We start from the raw sequence: 20,693 nt of genomic DNA on the forward strand, positions 1-20,693 counted from the left end.
CAGAATTCTATCCACTGTCATGTTGTTTTTATTCCAAAACATTAAATGTATTTGTGTGTTAAATAAGAAAATTCTCAGGAAACTAGTCTGGAGAGCTGAAAGCCCTAAAAAAAGTTGGAAGGATGTGACTGTAGTGACCATTATTCTAAACAGGAGGCATTATTCTAAATCATACAAAATTGTTCTTATCAGCATGGAAAATGGTCAGAGTTTTACCTGGATTCAAATTATATCTGTCTTCCTAACTAAACCAATCCTTGATAATCTTAGTTTCTTCAATTATAAAATGAAGAAATTGAACTTAATGACCTCCAACCCCTGTCAGCCTCAAATATTTAATCCTATGATAATAACTCATTTTATTATGTAAATTTACAAAGGAATTAACCACAATAGTCTTAGGTGTTAGATGAGTAGGGCAAATCTTATTACATCATATAGATGAGGAAATGGAGGCTCAAGAGGTTTTGCAGTCACATACCACCTAAACCTTGAAGCTGGAACTTGAATCCAGAACTTGAGTGATGCCCTAATACCCCTCTAGTCAGTAAGCTACATTAATTAAAAGCTTATTATTGCAAAGGTATTGCAATAATCCTGGAGATAGAGGGAACAAAAAAAAAATCATACCTATGGCTTATAGTCTTGAAGTTTTGAGGAGAAATGAGCCTGCAGACCTGTGGTTAAGAATCCGTTGTGGTTCTATCCCCCTTCCAGGATTGTGCTGACCATCCTATAGTAGAAATCCAATTTTTTTTCCCCTGAGAGTGAAGAGCCTATTTTGAGATAGATAGTAGACTCTGCATGTGGGAGGCAATACACTAATTAGGAGTCCAGAAGCTATAGATTTGAACAGTGAGCCAGAAACCTACTGCCTCCCTCTCCTAGCTCTCTTATAACAGGAGTTAACTACTGTGCTTGTCAGCATGAGGGATGTCAGCCAGACTTCTTTTCTTCTCTGATGCTGATGGATAGCTAAGGTCTTGTCTAGAGAGATCAACAATGGATCCAATCGATCAGCTTTTTCTGTGAGTGGAGACTTAGGAAATATTCAATACCTTTGACCAACAAACAATAGCCAGAGAATTGAGAGAAAGTGAGAGCACTTTAAAAAAAACCACTTTACTGTCCAGCCTGCAACCAGAACAGATTCTATTAATATTAAAGGGTCAAACCTTTTCTCTTATCTATTTGAGGAAATCACAACTTTTATTTTTCCCCATTTCTGATGAAATTTTCACAATAGAATATTTAATATCTCTTCAAGAAATGAGGAAAAATAAATGAATGTGAGAAGGAAAAGCCTGAAGATGATTTTTCACAAAGGACATGGTTCCACCAAACATTTGGTTTAGCTGTCAGGTGACATCGACAGAAAGTGTGTGTGTGTGTGTGTGTGTGTGTGTGTGTGTGTGTGTGTGTGTATGTGTGTGTGTGTATACATGCGCAAAGGGCTTACCATAGAGAAAGTGATAGGAAAGCAAATCAGTTTAGAGGTAATATGGGGTATCATTATAAAAATAAGCATGTATATCATGACTGAGAATTGGCTCTTACTTGAAATGATAAGTATGGTGATCATTGTATTAATTTTCAATTTCAAATCAATTCAGCATTGATGTAGCAAATAGATTAAATGCTGAATGTCAGGAAGACCTGAGTGCAAATTTGTCCTCTGACATTTATTAGTTGTGTGACCCCAGGCAAGTCATTAAGACTGTTTGCCTCAGTTTCCCCATCTGTAAAATGAACTGGAGGGGGAAAAAATGACAAGTCCAAGATTTTTGCTAAGAAAACCACAAATGCAGTCACAAAGATTCAAAAATGGTTGAAACAAATGTGTTAACAAAAATAAGATAGTCAAAGATGGAAAAAAAAATCTAGGCCCTCAAGCATTTTATATCCTAGTGGAGTGCAACATGAATATAGATAAGTAAATATGAGATAATTGGTGGAGTTTAGGGTGTTAGAAAAAGTTTGGGGTATAAGAAAAAATAAGTTTTCCATTGAAGGAAACCTAAGCTAAAGATTCTAAGAGGTAGTTGGAGCTATTATAGATCTATAGTTCAAGCATGGGACAATTTTTAATGTTTTAAGTTCTGTTTTTCTCCCTTTCAGGTCAGTGATGAGATCAAACAGGGAGCCAGACCTTGTTCATCTGGAGGCCAGGACTGTGGATGGTCGTAAGTAACTCAAAATACAGAATTATATTATTTTAACCAATTTGTTTGGGGGAAGTTATTGTGGTAAAATTTTGACTCGCTTGGGAATGAATTTTTTCCCTCATTTTTCCAAATCCTGATTTTTCTTGCAATAATAGTGGGGTCTCTTTTTTTTATTTATCTATTTTTTAAAATTTATTGGTTCATTTATTTATTTTTCATCCATATGATATATATATATATATATATATATATATATATATATATATATACATATTAAGGTACAAAATATCCTTCCACCCTCTCTTCCCACCCTCCTCTCCTCAGTGGCAAATGGTCAGGTTAGCATTGTACATACATATTTTTGATAAATTTTACAAATTAGTCATTTTTGGTATGAAGAATGAAGAAGGGAAAGAGATACATAAGAGATAACTTTTATAAAGTGAAAGGTTTTTTGTTTTGCTTTGTTTTTCTTCCTCTGGGTTGGGATAACATTCTCCATAGCCTGTCTAATAGGGTTGTCCTCCTTGAACTGCTGAGAGGAGTGGCTTCCATCAAGGTTGATCATCTCACAATGTTGTTGGGGTTTTTTTCTTAAGACACCTTTACCACTTCATGAATGATTTTCTTTGGCAGTAGACAACTCACCCTGAGGGGTTCACTTTGAAACACAAATTTTGTATTATACAAATTAAATTTTTCTACCCATCCTTCTTAATGCAGTAAACAGTGGACCCATTCAGTGCCCAGTTTTCTTTTGTAAGTATTCCCAAGAATATTTTTCTTCTCTTCTTCCTTGCCTCTTGCTTTTCATCTGATTCATTACCTCTAATTTCTCCTTCTGTGGTGAACTAGGAAAGTGACAGCAGGAGGTGAAGTTCTAGGGAGAGAAGAAGAGAAAGAAAGGTGAAGAGAAAGAAAGGTTAAAAGAAAGAAAGGAGGAAAGGAAGGAAAGAAGGAAAGAAGGAAGAAGGGAAGTAGCAAGGGAGGGAAGGACAGAAGGAAAAAACAAGAAAGGAAGGAAGGAAGGAAGGAGAAAGGGATGGAAGGAAAGGAAGGGAAGGAAGGAAGGAAGGAAGGAAGGAGAAAGGGATGGAAGGAAAGGAAGGGAAGGAAGGAAGGAAGGAAGGAAGGAAGGAAGGAAGGAAGGAAGGAAGGAAGAAGAAGGGAACGGGGTAATGGAAAGAACACTGGGCTTGGAGACAGAAGATTTAGATTTGAGTCTAACCCCTACCATTAATCTTCTGTGACATGAGAAAAGTTATTTAACCTCTGGTCTTCAGCTTTCTAATCTATGAAATGGGGATTATAATAATACCTTGATTCATTAATTCATAGACTTCTGAATAAACAAATATATAATATATAAAGTACAATGTAAACATGAACTATTTTTATAACTCCAGTAATGTTTTCCATATCAGCAGAAGGAAGGAGAGGAAGATATGATAAAAAGAGAAAAATAAAGGGAAAACTACAACTGATGCTTTGAAGTACAATGTTCTAAGATACTCAAATTTTGTATAGAAGCTCTTTTTGCAAGTTGTGAATTCTTTGATCATAAGATCAACTTCAAGATTCTCATAATCAATGAAAAGGATCTGCCAGTTTATTTACTATCATGATAGATGAGCTACTCAGAAAAATGACTGAATTTGTGAAATGGTTGAGGGTGTTGGACTTGATGGGTTCTCAAGAGCCTTGTAGCTCTAAATATGTGATTCTGGTAGGGGTAAGTATCTTTTCTTGTACACTTTCAACTTTCTGTGCCTTTCAATATTGTACTTATTTACATGGTATTTTTACAGCTGAAGGTTCCTTCCCCCCCCCCCCCCCCGCCTTGGGGAATAGGCTTAATCTCTGGCAAATTCACATTGGGGTAACTTGTATTCTTTGTGGAATGGGTAGATGGGTAGATATGGGTAGACCTCCTTCTCCTGTGTTATATATCTGTATTGTCCCCATCTAGTATTTTATATAGGTTTTTGTTCTCCTACAGTGGATACATTTAACCTGATTCTCACATGTCATCACATAGCAAATATTATAGCACAGCATGCAACCTTGCTTTGTATGGTTTATGAAAACTCCATAACTTTTACTGGTATAAATGTTCTCTTCACATTATAGAAGGAAGTTTTAAAATATTTCTGAGTTGAAAAGATCATGTGATTTAGAGCAAAAAGACAGAGAAATGAATGTCAGGTTTGAAGCCAGAGGATATGTGGGTATAAATATCAATTCTACCTTGATACTTGGGTCAACTTGAGTTAGTCATTTAACCAGGAATAATATTTTATATTCGTGTTAATGAATGATATTTATATTTCTGTAAAATGTTTATGGATATCTGTCTATCTATCTATCTTAATATATATCGGGTAATGGCTTTTGGTTCTACATCTTTATGCAAATGGAATATATATATATACTCATATGTGTACATATTTGTATATACTATGTATGAAAAGTGTATTGCAGTTATATTTAATATGTGGATTCCTCTTTCCTATGATGGCAATGTTTTGGTTTGAATTAAAGAAAGTTAACTTTACACAATTAAAAGTGGTGATTTTTATTGTTGTTGTTGGATTCACTTTATACCTTGTTTGGTTAAATATTTTCCTCCAATCATAGAGATGAGGAACACTTCCTCTTATTTTCCTCTACAATGTTTTTAATGATATGACCTTTTATTTTAATGTCAGATATCCATTAGGAACTTTTTGCTCTATATGCTGTAAGATGCTCTTATAAATCCATTTTTTTTGCCAAACTCTTTTCCTCTCCTCTGAGCAGATCTTAAAGAATCATTTCTTAAGTAGTTGTGTGTTTTTGAGTTTGAAAAATACTGCATTATTGTTGGTTCTGATTCTCTACTTTTCTGTTTGTAAACCAGTACCAAAGAGATAGATAATTACAGATTTATAATAGGGTTTGAGGTCTGAAAATTGTATTCATTACATTTTTGGTTATTTCTCTTCAATTTTTGAACTTGTCCCCCCTACAAATTGATTTTGTTATTTTTCTAGTTCTCTAAAATGACTTTAGATACTTTAATCAATGTCAGTGTAGATCTGTAAATCAACTTAAGTAGAATTATCATTTTTCTTATATTGATAGAAATCAACCATGTTTGATAATTTTGTTATCCCCATTAGTATATTTTTATCATTGTCTTTATTATTTTCTTCTTCAAGAAAGGACAAATATCATCATCATATAGTTTAGATGTTTTGAAGTTATTTTGAATTACAGTTTTCTTATCAAAATTATTCATTTTATTATTTTCATCTGTTGCTGATTCTCAGTGGTTTTCCAAGTAAGTCAACATTTCTTTTGCAAGGAGGGATAATTCTTTCTCTCACCCTTGCAAGACAATGTGAGAATTGTATGAACCATTCAGACTCTATGCTGTGACTCAGTTCTGAATTAAGCTCGGTTCCCTTTCTATTACATTATGAATCTAGTCTGATTTCTGTTCTGTGAGAAAGCTTTAATAGATAACAAGAATTATGAATAAATTTTATTTCATTGTTTGAACTGAGGCCTGCATCACTTCTGGACTACCTCTTGTTGCTTAGAGATACTGAGCTGTGGACCTAGATTATGCTGCTCAGTATCCTAGTTAAATCCCAAAGAAGACTGATGCAAAGTGCTTCCTCACAGTTATACCAACACAACATCTTATCTGAGAACTGGCTGTCTACCAGTCAATCAGTTACTGTTCCTTTGTTGCTTTAATAGAAAACAGATACTTAGGGGAAAATAACACTTCTTTTTTTTCTAATTTCAGGGAAATCAAGCCTGTTGTGCTTCTCTTTCCAACTCCCCCAATATTTTTTTCTAAATAAAAATTTGAATTACCTAATCTTGTGTCCTGATTTTTATTCTGTTAATTTTTTTAATTTTAATGCATAAAAATCTTTCTCTCCCTGTATTCAGGGTCCAGTGACAAGTTTAGGATTTTTTGTACAATTTGCGTGTATTGTTTAATAAATAGATATGTTCAGAAGCTCAGATCTTTGTTTCCTCAGTTATTTCAGGTTTCATCCATCACATCTGTCAATTTCTTTCTTTCTCCTTTCTTGTTCTTATTAATAGAATTACCAGAAGTGCTGAATAATGCAAAGAGAGGGGAATCACTGAATTATTCTTGCATTTTGAAGAATGTTTCTATTGTTTCAGTTAATGCTAAGATTTGGTTTTAGATAGAAAATGTTATTATGTAAAAAAAAGCCTTTCTTTAAGTATATATTTCAGGGGTTTTAGGATAGATTAATGGTAAATTTTCAAAGACGTTTTTCTATCTAAAATATAATAATTTGATTTTGGTTTTGTTTTAATAAGTTGCATCCAAAATTTTCCTATAGTTGGGAAAAAAACCACTGTTATTCCAATTTCATTATAATTAATACACTTTGGCTATGTTTTTGTAGTCATTTTACTAATACTTTGTTAATCTTTTGGCATCAAAAATATTTCTAGTTCTCTTTCTCTGATTTATTATTTTTATTTTAAATATTAAAGGTATTTTTAATCTAATCAAAGGAATTTTTAGAGTGCTTTCTCAGTTTCTGAGAAAAGAATTGTATAGCAGAGCTACAAATTTCTCTTTAAACTTTTGATATAATTTATCTCTAAATCCATCTGTATAAAGGGTTCCCCCCCCCCCTGGTAGTTGCTTTATGACCCTTTGATTTTAATTTCTGAGATGAGATAGATAAAGATTAGGATTTCATGTTTTGTTATGTTGGGTAATTTATATTTTTATAGATAATCATTTTTTCCTTGAAGTTTTCTTATTTTTAGCATATAATTGTATTTAATGGGGATAACTTTTATTTCTTTTCTGTGTTTTTTATGAATTAATTTTTTTCATGTTTTATTTTGGTAATCTCATTTTCCTTTTTTTATCAAATTAGTTAAAAGTTTATGGATTATTTTAGTTTTTTAGTGAGTCTCATTTTGTTTTTTTATTCAGTTCTACAGTATTTTTTATTACCAATGTTTTATTTCTCTAACTTTCAATAGTTCTCCTTTTCTGTTTTTTTTAATATGTTGATTCTTTGGTTTTAAATTGCATTTTCAGGTCATTAATTCATTCTTTTTCAATTTTGTTAATGTATGTTTCAGAAATAAGTTTTCTTCCTCTGAGAGATTCTTTTGCTATATCTCCAGCATTTTGGTATATTTTCTCATTATCACCATTCTCTTGCATCTAGTTCTCTTAAAATAAATTGTTATTGACATAATTTGTTTTTAACACAGCAACATTTCTCCCAGTATGCATATTTTTCTCCCCTTCAAAGGAGCTATCTGATATATGACAAATAGTGTTTTTTCAAAATATCAAAGAGATAAAAAAAGAGGAAAAACTGATCTGACATTATGTATAGTATATCAGACTGATGCATCTCTCTTCACTACCAAGAGGTGTGATGGACTGTCTACTAATCTATTTTTTTGGAGTCATTCATGTCCTATGTAATTTTTCAGCATAAGCTTTTGATTGTATTGTGGTTGTCTTTCCCATTTACATTGATGTATATTTTGTGTACTTCATTTCCCTATGATGCACCGTTCTTTGGAAAATTTGAGGTCTAAAAACTGGAAGCATCTTATACAGTGGTTGTAGATTTTTTTACTTGCATTTCCCGTTTTTTCATGCTTGTCTTTTGTACTCATCATTTCGCATATGTTAATAGTATATTAAGTTACTTTTTATATATTAGGTTACATTTTGCCACATTCTGCCCAGAAATAGCTCAGAAAAGATTTTCATCCAGTGCTGAATTCAAGTTCAAAGTGATACAGTTTGCAAAAGTGAATGGAAATTGTGCTGCTGAACGTGAATTTATTCCTCCTCCAACTGAAAAAACAATCTAAGACTGGCTACGGGAAGAAGAAACCTTACCGAAAATGCCACAGCAGAAGGCCATGAGAGGCAAGTCAGCCAAACAGCCTTATTTAGAGAGGGAATTGAAGAGATGGATTGAAGAGCAAAGGACATTTGGAATTCCTGTGTCCACAAAGATGGTTCAGCAGGAGGCAAGAAGAATTGCAGATGAAAAAGAAGTGACTGATATCAAAGGACAACACAATGGGTGCTTCAGATTCATGAAATGGAGTGGACTAAGCATGCGTAAATATACCAGACTTGCCCAGGGAGTGTGTGTGGTCAACCACAGACCAGAGCACAGGCAGGAGAGCAGTCAGAGCCTCTCCTAAGACAGTGATTCGTCATCAAAGACAGACTAGGACAAACTCATGGATGGGAGTTTTGACAGTGATGAGGAATTATATGAATTTTATGATAAATGAAACTTGAGTTCAATAACTTTATGTAATACATTTTTTTCAAATTTTAGGCTCCCAAATTAAGTTACATCTTATACATGGAGAAATATGGTATATTGTTTTCTTGGCTCTGTTTACTTCAGTCTCCAATAGAGAACATAACATTTTTCATGTATCATTTCTTAGGGTACAGTAACCTGCAATAATTTTAATATATCATATTTTATGTGGCCATTCCCTCCTTAGTGGAAGTTTACTTTGTTTCAGTTCTTTATGAAAATGAAAGCTGCCACTGTAAATAGTTTCCTCTATATGGGGACCTTTTTTAATTAATAAACTCTTTTGGGATATAATCCTCACAGTGGAATCACATGATCAAAGGTTATGAATATTTTAATTTCTTTATTTTCACAATTCCAAATTATTTCCAAAATGTTTGTACTTATTGACACCTCCACCAACAATGTGCTAGTATGTTTATCTTCCTGTTTCATATAGTTTGCATTTTCTTCCATTTACTTATGTGTATATGCATGTATTTCCTTCCTTCCTTCCTTCCTTCCTTCCTTCCTTCCTTCCTTCCTTCCTTCCTTCCTTCCTTCCTTCCTTCCTTCCTTCCTTCCTTCCTCAATTTGCTCACCATCTTTTGCTTCTTTCCCTTCTCCAACCAGGAAAGTGTGTGGGTTAAAATTCACTCCACCCTTGAAATAATAGTTTTATGTGACATGTTTTCTAATGCACTTTCACTTTGTCTTTCTCTTTATTCACATATTTTTTCTCTTTTTATAGTTTACTCTTATATTATGTAAGTTCTCTCTCTGTCTCTTTCTCTCTATGTTTATCTCTCTGTCTCTTTCCTTAATAAGATATATTTCTTTTGGAGTACCTCTCTTATTTTCCATCCTCCATCCTATTTCTATGCTAATGTACTTATAGATTATATACTTCTTGTCTTCCTTTATATTTTATTTTATTTTGGATGAGCCTGCTACTGGGTCTCTCTCATAGAAATAACCATTAATGAAAGAAATATTGTTTTGTAGTGAGGATTGTTCTATATTTTGAATTATGAGACTTGGTTCTAGCTTTTGCTCTTAGCATGGTCACTCCTTGTTCCTAAAGCCAATTTATTCTATCTGTGGTTCCCTCTGTATCTTATGTGCTGCTTGACCCAGGATGAAATTTATACCTTTTCTTCAGATGCGATGCGATCTTTGGAAGCCTAACTTTTGCTCAGAGAAGTTTATCTTCTATTTTATCATTTTCACTTCATGTAAGAATTCTATCAACAAAGATTTTTTTTTAGGTTTTTGCAAGGCAAATTGGGTTAAGTGGCTTGCCCAAGGCCACACAGCTAGGTAATTATTAAGTGTCTGAGACCGGATTTGAACCCAGGTACTCCTGACTCCAGGGCCAGTGCTTTATCCATTATGCCACCTAGCCACCTCTATACCACCTAGCCACCCCTCAACAAAGATTTTATTTTGTTTTCTCAATGAGATTGTTCTTTAATGACATCTTTTAATTTCTTCTTTAAAGACAAGGAATAGCATTCATCTCTAGTCCTTGCATTAAAAACTCTTACTCATATTGCTCCAATTCTATTCTTATTTCCCTGATTGCTTTTACTTCTTTAACTTATCATCCTTTCCTTACTTATGCTATTCTTGTTGTCCCTTTCCATGTTCAAATTACTTTCTATTGTTTCATTGTTTTTCATTGTGTCTTATCAGAAAAGATAGCAATTTACTTGTTGGGAGTATGAAACTTAGTCAATTGATACTAATTTCAATCTTCCTCCATGGCTTTTCTTGACTTTTTTTATTTTTTTTAAGGCAATGGGCTTAAGTGACTTGCCCAAGATTACAGGGCTTGGTAATTATTAAATGTCTGAAGTTGGATTTCAACTCAGATCCTCCTGATGACAGGGCCAATGCTCTATCTACTGTGCCACCTAGATGCCCCCTTTTCTTAATTTTTTAAAGATCACTTTACATATTTATCCTTTTAAGGCCTTTTGTTCCCTTGATTATTTCTTTTTTGTTCCTTTATACTTCAAATCACTTCCCCCCCCAAATATTACCAAAGGAACATGTAAAATTATTTCATTTTTTATTATTTTTCTTAATAATTGTTCTTAACTTTCTTTGGAGTATTTTGTTGAATTGTTGCAAGTTAAATTTTCTCATCACTTCTTTCTGATTGTTTTCCATAAATGCCTGTCTTTTCAAGGAATCTCCGTCACTTTCATTGTTTATTAGTCCCAGACTTGCTGTATATGGTATTTTTGGCTGAAATCTGAACTCCATTACTTGTTATAGTATTTTGTCTCCTTTGTTATAGCTGTGGAGTAATGGATCATTCAAAATGAGATTCCCTAATATGCAATTTAATTTTCTTTTGGTTGCTTGAAAAATTTATTTTTTTTACAATTGAAATTCTGAAACTCCAGTACTAGAAACTTTTAAGTTTCAAACATGGGCTTATTGCTTCTGGTGATGAGCAGTAGTTTCAATCAGTCAGAACTTAGTTTTCTTTATTTTAAAATTGTGGGTAGTGTTCTTATTTTTTCCCCTACAATATTATGTTAATGTTATTTTTTTTTTAAAAATCATGTCTTTGTTTCTGTAAGGCCTAAAACCCAAAAGTTATATGAATGCTTTCTGTTTTCAATTTCTGTTTCTTTGATTTATTTAAAATTCAGAGGTCCAGGAGTGAATTGCTGCCCCCATCCCAGGCTCCCTGTTCTCTACCATTTGTTTGAGAATTTACTTCTAGAATTTCTAATGTCAAGAGCTTTAATTCTGCATCTTTTGATATGTAATGTACAATTCTGAAAATTTCAAAAACACAAGTCCTACCCTCCTAATGATCTCTAGTGCTTTCTCACCACAATTATATTCTTCTCTCATCTGATGTAGAGCTTCCTAGTACAGGACTGTCTCTGCTGGTATACAATGCATCAGGAATGAAGCATACTTCTTCAAATTGTATTTATTCTAATTTTATTGCCAAAGTGACGTCTTTAGAAATTAACCATGGGTAGAAAACCAGAAAAAGGACTTAATTTGAATATTTAGTCCTATTAAACACAAACCTAGAACCCTCCTCTCAAAAAACCTACCCATTGAAATACTGAATCTAGGAGATATTTAATAGACACTTATTGAATTGAATCTGAGCATAATATCTGCCTAAGATGTAAAAAAAAAGAATGAAGATAATTTCATCTTCACAATGTATCTACCCCCTACTCCTTCTAGGAAATACATTTTCAGTTCAGTAACTGACTCCAGATGAAGGGGGGGGGGGAGAGAGAGAGAGAGAGAGAGAGAGAGAGAGAGAGAGAGAGAGAGAGAGAGAGAGAGAGAGAGAGAGAAAAGAAAAGAAGCAGGGAAGGAGAGAGTAGAGATGTCAGAAGAGGAAGGTGTTAGAGATGTAGTTGGCAGGATTTGTGAGAACATTTATCAAAATCAAACTCAGGGCTGACCAGTTGCTACTGGAATACCAATAGCTTTATATTGTCTCTCCCTTCCTTCCAGTTTTTTAAAATAAATATTTGTTCTTTATTTCTCTACCCAAGAAGAGTTTTAAATATTTAGAGTGGGAATAGGAAATCTTGATGCATGTAACATATTATTTCAATATGAAATCATATATGATATGGGTTATATGACAAGATACAAAGATAGTACATTGGTTTTTAGCATCTCTGCTTAATGAAAGTCCAAACTTTACAGAGATGGTGCTACCAGAAAACAGAAATTAGAAACTAAGGTGAAAATATCTTCCATTATAACAGCTACTAAATCTGACTAATTCTTTTATCTTTTTAAAGATCTCTGATTTTTAGGGTTTGTTCTTCAGAATTCAGCCTGGTCCAATTATTAATTCCTCCATACATTGATTTAAATGCTATGATTAATTACAGTAAATATCATAGCCTCTCAATTTTAGGGAATTCCACACACCACATCTGGTATAATGTGGCCAGGCAAAATTATTGCTGAGCTCAATGTCCTTTGAAACCAGGGTGCCTTGAAGGTTGATGTTGTGACAGAGAAGCTGCTATTACTTGTACTCTCTGTCTGCCTAGGGAGGTGTGCTAAAAAGAACAATCTCAGATATAATCCATCAAGGGCAGTATTATTAGAAGATTTTGATCATATTTATTGGAAGTGACATTCACTATTGGACCCAGTGTTTATCCAAAGGCAAACTGACATATAAGAACTGTGAAAAGGCTCTGTTTCCTGGGTCAGAATGGGGAAGAAATAAGATATAAATCTGATTTAAAAATATATGAGACAGAGGTGTATGCATATAGGTGAATGCATTGCTTTTAATTGTAGAGAGGTCTGTATAAAATATGTAAACATATAAGTAGATAACAAGAATTCTAGCTACCTAGTTTAGTCTTTATCATTTTCTTCCTTTGATATTTTTTAAAAATTCTGTCTCTTCATTGAGGAGCCCAATGGATCTATAAGTGTTTGAGTAGGGACTGCCAATTATTGTTGGAGAGTTATAGGAGACAATTACTCATTTCTATGTACTTTTGCTTGAGTTGAATAATCTTCCCTAACCTTCTGCTGATAATCCCTTTCACTTGCTGAGATTCATTGGCCCAACCCCTCAAAGGGGAAACTTATACCCTGTGGTTTTATTGCCTCTTACATTGGAAGTCCTTATACAAAAAACATTGCCTGAAATAATGCCCAAGATGGAATTTCACAAACCAGTCCTAATAAAAGAGGCTGCTCCCCACTCTTCCTCATATCTACAAGTGTACAAGGGGGAGATTTAGAAACTGTCATTCACTTCCTTCACCTATTCAACCTGTTTCCCATCTTCCATGATATGCATGTGTCCCTTCATTTCTACGGGAACAGAATCACCAAAATACTGAGAAAATATAAAATTTATCTCAGTTCTTATAATTTTTTCATTCATTTAGTTTGGAGTTTTCAAAAACATTTCTTTAACTTGTCAGCCTTCATGAGCCCCCAAATCATTTTATATCTTGTAGTCTGTCAACCAACAGTGATTTATTATGCACTGTATTAAGCCCTAGGATAAAATACAAGCAAAGAGATAGTCAAGTCCTTAGCTTGCATTTTAATGGGGATGGGGAGTGGGGGAGGGGAGGATGGTGGACAAAACATAAAAGGGACCTGAAAAAGGAGGAGGAGAGTTAAAAGGAATAAAGTACCTGAATGGGGGAAGTAAAGAGAGGGAATCAGAAGCAGATCTGGGAGAGAAATGCCTGATTTTGTGTCCTTCAAAAGGATGTACTAGGAATAACTCAGCAGTAAATAAAGGGGGCACAGGGACAGAGAGATGTTTCAGGGTGAGAATATCTTCAGAATATCTTAGTAAAGAATGCTATTTCTTTATAGACATGTTCCATTTCACAATGAAAACAACATATTCTCTCACCTTAACTTCTCCCACCTCCTACTCCTGCCCCAAGGCACTCTTCTCAAAAATTAAATACCATTTAGATGTCCTGGGGGGGTTCTCTATATGGATTATGATTATTCCAGTCAATATTATGATTTTGTTTTTGCAAGGCAATAGGTTAAGTGACATGCCAAAGGTCGCAAAGCCAGTAAGTATCAAGTGTCTGAGCTTGAATTTGAACTCAGGTCCTCCTAACTCCAAGGCCACTGTTCTATCCACTATGCCATCTAACTGCCTGTATTCCTTTCAATATTGATTGAGGTGAGGGGAAAGGAATTAATAAGGGCAAATATAATGGAAGTTGAAGATTTAACACATTAGAAACTGAAAGAGCTGGAAAGAAATGACTTTTTTTGTTATAATTGTTTTTCTTTTTCTTCAGCTACTTTGTGTGTGTGTGTGTGTGTGTATATATATGTATATATATATGTACATATATATATACATATATATATATATGAATCTCCTTTCTTAGCTAGACTCTGAACTCCTTGAAGTGAGAGACCTAGTCTCAGGAGACTTTCCTTCCTGTTGAATACATGTTTTTCATAGTCCAGTTTCATACTTGGCACTATCCCATACCTCTAATAATAGTATAATCATAATAGCTAAAATTTATATTGCTATAATTTAAGACTTACAAAATCTATATGAATATTATTGTATTTCATCTTCACAATAAAACAGATGTGTTTATTATCCCCATTTTACAAATGAGAAAACTGAGGCAGAAAGTACTTGCAACAAATAGATTATTAGGTAGTTGATATCACAAGCCTAAGATTTATGATTTTTATTATCTCCACACCATCTTGCATAAAGTGAGACACACATAATAGGTATTCCTTAAATTTTTTTTTATTTATTAACTGAAGCCTTTTGTCCCTTCAGCCTTCAAACATTATCCATAATAGATATCACCTAGACAGATTTATTGCTTTTTGTTATTGATATATGAATAGTTTATAGCCATATCTACCATATGGTATTATTATTATCTTCTCCTTCCAACTCTGTCCCCCAAAATTTTTGCTTTCATCTTTCTCCTTTTTCCTCAGTTTATCCCTGCTTATTCTCTTCATGAACAATATTTGTTAATGATAGTTAACAATCTTGAGCTAGGTTGTGGTTGAGCAGTTGTACTCAACTAGTACTGAGTACTAGTAGAGGTGTCAAAAAAGATAATATTTTCTATTCCTTTCCCATTGTTTACATGTTTGAGTTGATTAGAATCACAGAATTTTTCAAGTTATAAGTGACCTAAATAAGTATTTAGTCTAGACCATACCTAACAAATATTCCATACTCTAATATACCCAATGGGAGGTAGTTTATCCTCTCCTTTAATATCTAAAGATATTCTATCAAACTTTGTTATCCTGTTCCTTCAGGGAGCCTAATTCCTAGTCCTCTTCTCTTGTTCTGGATACAGAAATCAGATGAATGCTATTAGCTTTTCTGCAGAGGATTGCATTTGTTTAGTTTACTACCTTCTTGTTCCACTAACTGTCCTGGTGACTTCATTCTCCAAAATATACCATCCTGGCCACTACTCTTCCATACTTGTTTCTTCCATAGTTAGAATGAAAACTCCTATTCTTACTGTTTAATCAGTTAATCAGTAAGCATTAAGTTTTTACTATATGCCAGCACTATGCTTAACACTGTAGATACAAGAAAGGTTAAAAAGAGTTCCTGCTCTTCAGATTGCAATCTAATGGAGGTTTGAAAGAACATACAGACTGTTAATTGCAAAAAAACCAATAAATATAAGATGAAGTAAAGATAATCAACAAATAGAAAATACTCACTTTAATCAATTCAACTACTTCCTGGGTCTACACATGTCTATCTCTACAATGGGGAAAAGTACAAATCAATAGCTCCACTTAATCTATCTTTCATTAGATAGCCTTCTGATAGAAGGTGGGATTTTAAGTGGAACTTAAAGGAAGCCAGGAAACTCAAAGGGCAGAAATGAGGAGGAAAATTTGCAAACATAGAATATAACCATTGAAAATTCGTGGAGTTCCATGTATGGCAAATAATAACTGCTTAAAATGCTTTTATTTATTCTTTCAGTCATTCTGAAATGACTATTGAACCCAATTAACTTAATTGTTAGGAATTTCTATTTTGACTTGAAGCCAAAATTTGTTATTTCACATCTTTTATCACCTAGTTCCACCCTCCAGGGCAAAACAGAAAAGGTCTAATCTCCCTTCTTTCTATGTGATAGACTTTTTCAAATACATGAAAAGATTCATCCTGCCCCATTCAGTGCTTGCTGCCCTTCCCAGCTCTTCTAGTTTCTCTTTTCCAGTCTGACCATCATTAAGTTCTTTAACCAATTCTAATGTTGATGATAGGCTCCTAAATCTGGAAGGGACAGTAGATGATAATAGAATTTCAGATCTGGAAGGATTTTGAGATTTTAATGCTGCAACATGTCTAACATGGAAATATGTTTTATATTGTACATGTAAGCCTATATCAGATTGCTTATCATCTTGGAGAGAGGAAGAACAGGAAGGGGGAAGGGAAGGAGAAAAATTTGGAACACAAAATTTTCCAAAAAATGAATATTGAAAATTGTTTTTATATGCAATTGGTAAAAATAAAGTATTATTGAGTTCAAGGGGGAAGATTTAATGCTAGAAGATATCACAAAGATAATTTTGACCAAATTCTAATTTTACTGAGGGAGAAACTAAGGGTCAGAGAAATTAATTCACTTCACCAATATCATGAGTAGATTAGAACTTGGGTAAGACTTAGCTGCAAACTATACTTTCTAATTTGTAACACCAACTGTCCCTTCCCCATTCTCAAAAACTACATTTTATATCTGATTTTTGAAGGAATGAGATGACATAGTTCAGATTTTTGACATACAGTCTCCAACTTCTGCTGATTTTACTGGGAAGCATGGAATAGAAGTTTACATGAGTAAATTTTCCATTTCAACTACTATTCTCAGCTTTCTGGGTTTCCATGTGCCATCTCAACCCAACCCAGTACAAATAAATAACAAAGTATTTACAAGCACTTATTGGTTATTAGTATAGATTGTACCTAACATGGCTGGTCCTTGGAAAAATCGCATATTTGTCATGTTTTTGCCATGGTATACCCAATTTTTTTAATTTTTAACTCCCTTTCATGATCTCCTATGTACTTTCCCTACACACTTACAAATTTCCTGCCCTCATTTTCTTGTTTTACCTTGTTTTCTACTCACAGTCTGGTATCTAATAACACCTATTAACACCTTAGTATCATAGGCTCTACATATCCCAGAGTTATTTTCATTTCTAGTCTAATTTCTAACTGGAATTAAAAATTTTGTGATCTGTTAAGATTTATTAAGTTCAAATAATCATCCTTGGATGCCTTTACAATTATCCAATGTTATTCTGGCTTTATTTAAAGACATTTGTGACTTTATCTTACAGTGAAGAGGACTCAATTTTCTCATCTTAAAATGGGACAGGATATAGAATCATTATGGTCCTTTTCAACTTTAATGATCACTTGATTTGTATGAAACTTAAAGATCATTTTTACCATTAGGGCTAAGTATGATATCTGTGTTTTGCTTTACTTCTCCCTTGTCAGGCATTGGATATCAATTTATACAGCTCAAATGTGTGCAAACACACTGAAGAAGAAAAAAAAAGCCATCTTGCTCCTGATATGTACCAATGGAAAAAAAAAAAACAGTCACGAAACTATTCCTTTCTGCCACATATCTAATCATTCACCATGTCTTGTTGATTTTACCTCCACAGTAGCTCTTGCATATGCCGCCTTTCTCTTTACTTATAACTATTGCTGTAGCTTAGGTCTTCATTCCTTCCTACTTCGATTACTGCAATGCTCTATTAATAGAGTACCTTCTACCCAATGAATAATAGAGAGCCATGCTGTTTACCAGCCAATTTTTACACACACACACACACACACACACACACACACACACACACGCATATAATAAGCATACATATAACCACATGTGAATGTATAGTATGTACATATAAATACATGTAGAGATATATAAGTGTATGCATTCAGTAGCAGTCTGGTAAATATTTAATGACCAGCACATGTGTGTGTGCATACATAAATTTTTAACATATATAGCACACTTATAATTTAATTTGCATTATTAACATGTTTTCCATCACCTTCTTAATTCTGAATGATAAATAAAATAATAATTCTGACCGTTTCTTTCTTTCCCTTTCTATTTCTTCCTTTCTCCCTATCTCTCTCTTATTTGTATTTTTAATTGAAAATATTAGAAGCAGAATATTTTTGTAATATATAAATACCATGATTTCTACAAAAATAAGAATAAATTTTAAAAATTGAATCATTTCAAGAAAAAATAAAATATTAGAAATGTTGTAAATTAGGAAATAAGTTTAATAAGCAGATACTAACACAAGACAGGACTGGAAACATTTAAAAACTTTTTATTTTTTATTTTCATACAGTACATTTAATTATTTCAAACATAGGGGCAGCTAGGTGACACAGTGGATGGAGCACCAGCCCTGGAGTCAGGAGTACCTGAGTTCAAATCCGGCCTCAGACACTTAATAATTATGTAGCTGTGTGGCCTTGGGCAAGCCACTTAACCCCATTTCCTTGCAAAAACCTAAAAAAAAAAATACAAAAAAAAACTCCCCAAAGAATGATTATTTCAAACATAAAATATCACATAGATTAACTGAAACATGCAATGATGTTCTCCATATTTTGATACCATCTCCATCTTTTCTATGAGATTGCTTCCTTAAAACTTACCCTCTGCTTTCTTCCCCCTCTTTCTCCATCTCTCATTCTCTGTCTGTCTCTTGCTCTTTCCCTCCCTCTCTCTTTTTATTCTCCTTTCTACCTCTCCTTCCTCTCTGCCTCTATGTGTCTATGCCTCTCTTTGCCTCTCTTTTTCCTTCCCTCTGTTTTCCCTCCCTTTTTGATCCTTCCTTGCTCTTTTCACTTTCCATTTCTTTCTCTTCTTTCAGAACGTCTCTGCTTGCTACTATCAAATATTTCTTTTCCCTTTCTCAGCCAGCATGAAAGGCTTTTCTTCCTTGAAAGCAGGAATTGTTTCCCTTTCTTTTTCTGTTTGCCTTAGCAATTAGTGCAGTAGTTAGCACATGTTAATCAATTAATAAATGCTTGTTGATTAATAATAACTAGCGTTTATATAGAATTTGCTGTGTACCGGATACTATGCTGATTCAGTCTACCTCTAACATTGATTCTATTTTATGAAGGAATGAATGATCCTATTATATGAATGAACAAGTGGGTAAGATTCATTTCTCTTTGTGGTCAACCCATGTTTATTCAGTTCCCCTGAAATCACTTATTAGGTTCTGAATAGAACTAGACCAATGCATGTATATATGGGAATGTGTGTGTATTCACATGTACACACACACACACATATAAACACACATCAAGTGTAAAATTAAATAAATTATGGGTCTTTTGTGTTGTTTTGTATCATATTGATGCAATATTGATATTTTTATTTTTTTAAAACAGAGAAATTTGGAAAATGAACCTCTTCTTAAGCTTTCTCCGCCTCTCTGCTTTCAAAATTGGAATGACTGGAAATAGTAATGTTAAAAACTTCCTACAACAATAACAATAAAAATGGGAGTTCCTGTCAATCATGGAACTATATATCTGGGAGAGATCTAGAAAATTATTTAAATCATATTTTGTCATTTTATAGGTGAAGAAACTGGCACCGTAAGGAGAAAGTCCAGGTTCAGGGTCACAGAGCTTATTTGTGGTAAAATTAGAGACTAGAGTCTTAACCTGGAATTCTAACACCTGAGCTCATTTATTTGAGACTTGAACCAGAATCCAAGGAGAATAGACAATCACTAGCATATTAGATGCAGTCCCACACAAAGATATACTAATAAATGCTTAAGAATTGGGTCTCTGAAATATAACTGTGGCACACTTTTCAATTAAATCTGTACAATTAAATTTTTGTCATTGTTTTATTGAGTTTAGACAATCAACAAGCTACTAAATCTTGCTTTGGGATGTAGTGTTTGCCCATTTCTCAGGGGTGTATTCACCCTGAATATTTAATAGTTGGACCTGTGGAGAACTGTTTTAAATTAATTCCTGCACATACCTGAACTTACTACAATGGTGCAGTAACTATGTAGATTGAGAAATATGCCATCAAAATGGCATCCTGGCTCAGTGGGAGGAGTCTGGAACTAGGTGAGGGGGCCAGGATGATCAAAGTTAGCATTCTATTTAGAATGATAAATCAGAGAAGAAATTGATCCTCAAATCATCTACTCTCAGTGTCTTTGGACAAAGCCCAGATTTCCCCTATTTTCATTACTGCTCTGCTTAGGACCAACATTCAAATTTCTGACTCTCTTGTTCAATGTTTCTTTTTGACTGCACCAAACTCATTTCTCTCCCTAATTTTCTAGGCATTTTTGGCATCTTTGCAGATACTTCTGAAAAACTAGAAACATTACACAAAAGCATTTTCCCTAGTATATGTATAAATCCTTCCTTCAAAAAAATGAAGAAGAGAAAATATGTTGGAGGAATATTTTGAAATTCATAATGGGACTAAGTTGGGTCAGTGGGTTACTGGGGGGCAGGAATTGCCTTGACTTTCTTTTGCCCCCTTCCTAGATGTGCAGCAAAGTTTCTTTAAGGGGAACTGGCTATTACATTATTCAAAGCAGCAGCTGTTGTAGAGGGTGA

The 20,693-nt window shown here is 33.8% G+C and overlaps 1 protein-coding gene across 4 annotated transcripts in view; it reads left to right on the forward strand.

Annotated features, from left to right (window-relative positions):
* SORCS1 (sortilin related VPS10 domain containing receptor 1) overlaps positions 1-20,693 on the forward strand; it is a 741,634-nt gene that overhangs the window by 557,454 nt on the left and 163,487 nt on the right. For all 4 annotated transcript variants that reach the window (XM_074233753.1, XM_074233754.1, XM_074233751.1 and 1 more), the window contains exon 6: positions 2,119-2,183. In XM_074233753.1, coding sequence (XP_074089854.1) covers positions 2,119-2,183 — 65 coding nt within the window. The remainder of the gene's footprint in view (positions 1-2,118; positions 2,184-20,693) is intronic.

Source organism: Macrotis lagotis, chromosome 4, assembly GCF_037893015.1.
Source record: "Macrotis lagotis isolate mMagLag1 chromosome 4, bilby.v1.9.chrom.fasta, whole genome shotgun sequence".
Lineage (NCBI taxonomy): Eukaryota > Metazoa > Chordata > Mammalia > Peramelemorphia > Peramelidae > Macrotis > Macrotis lagotis.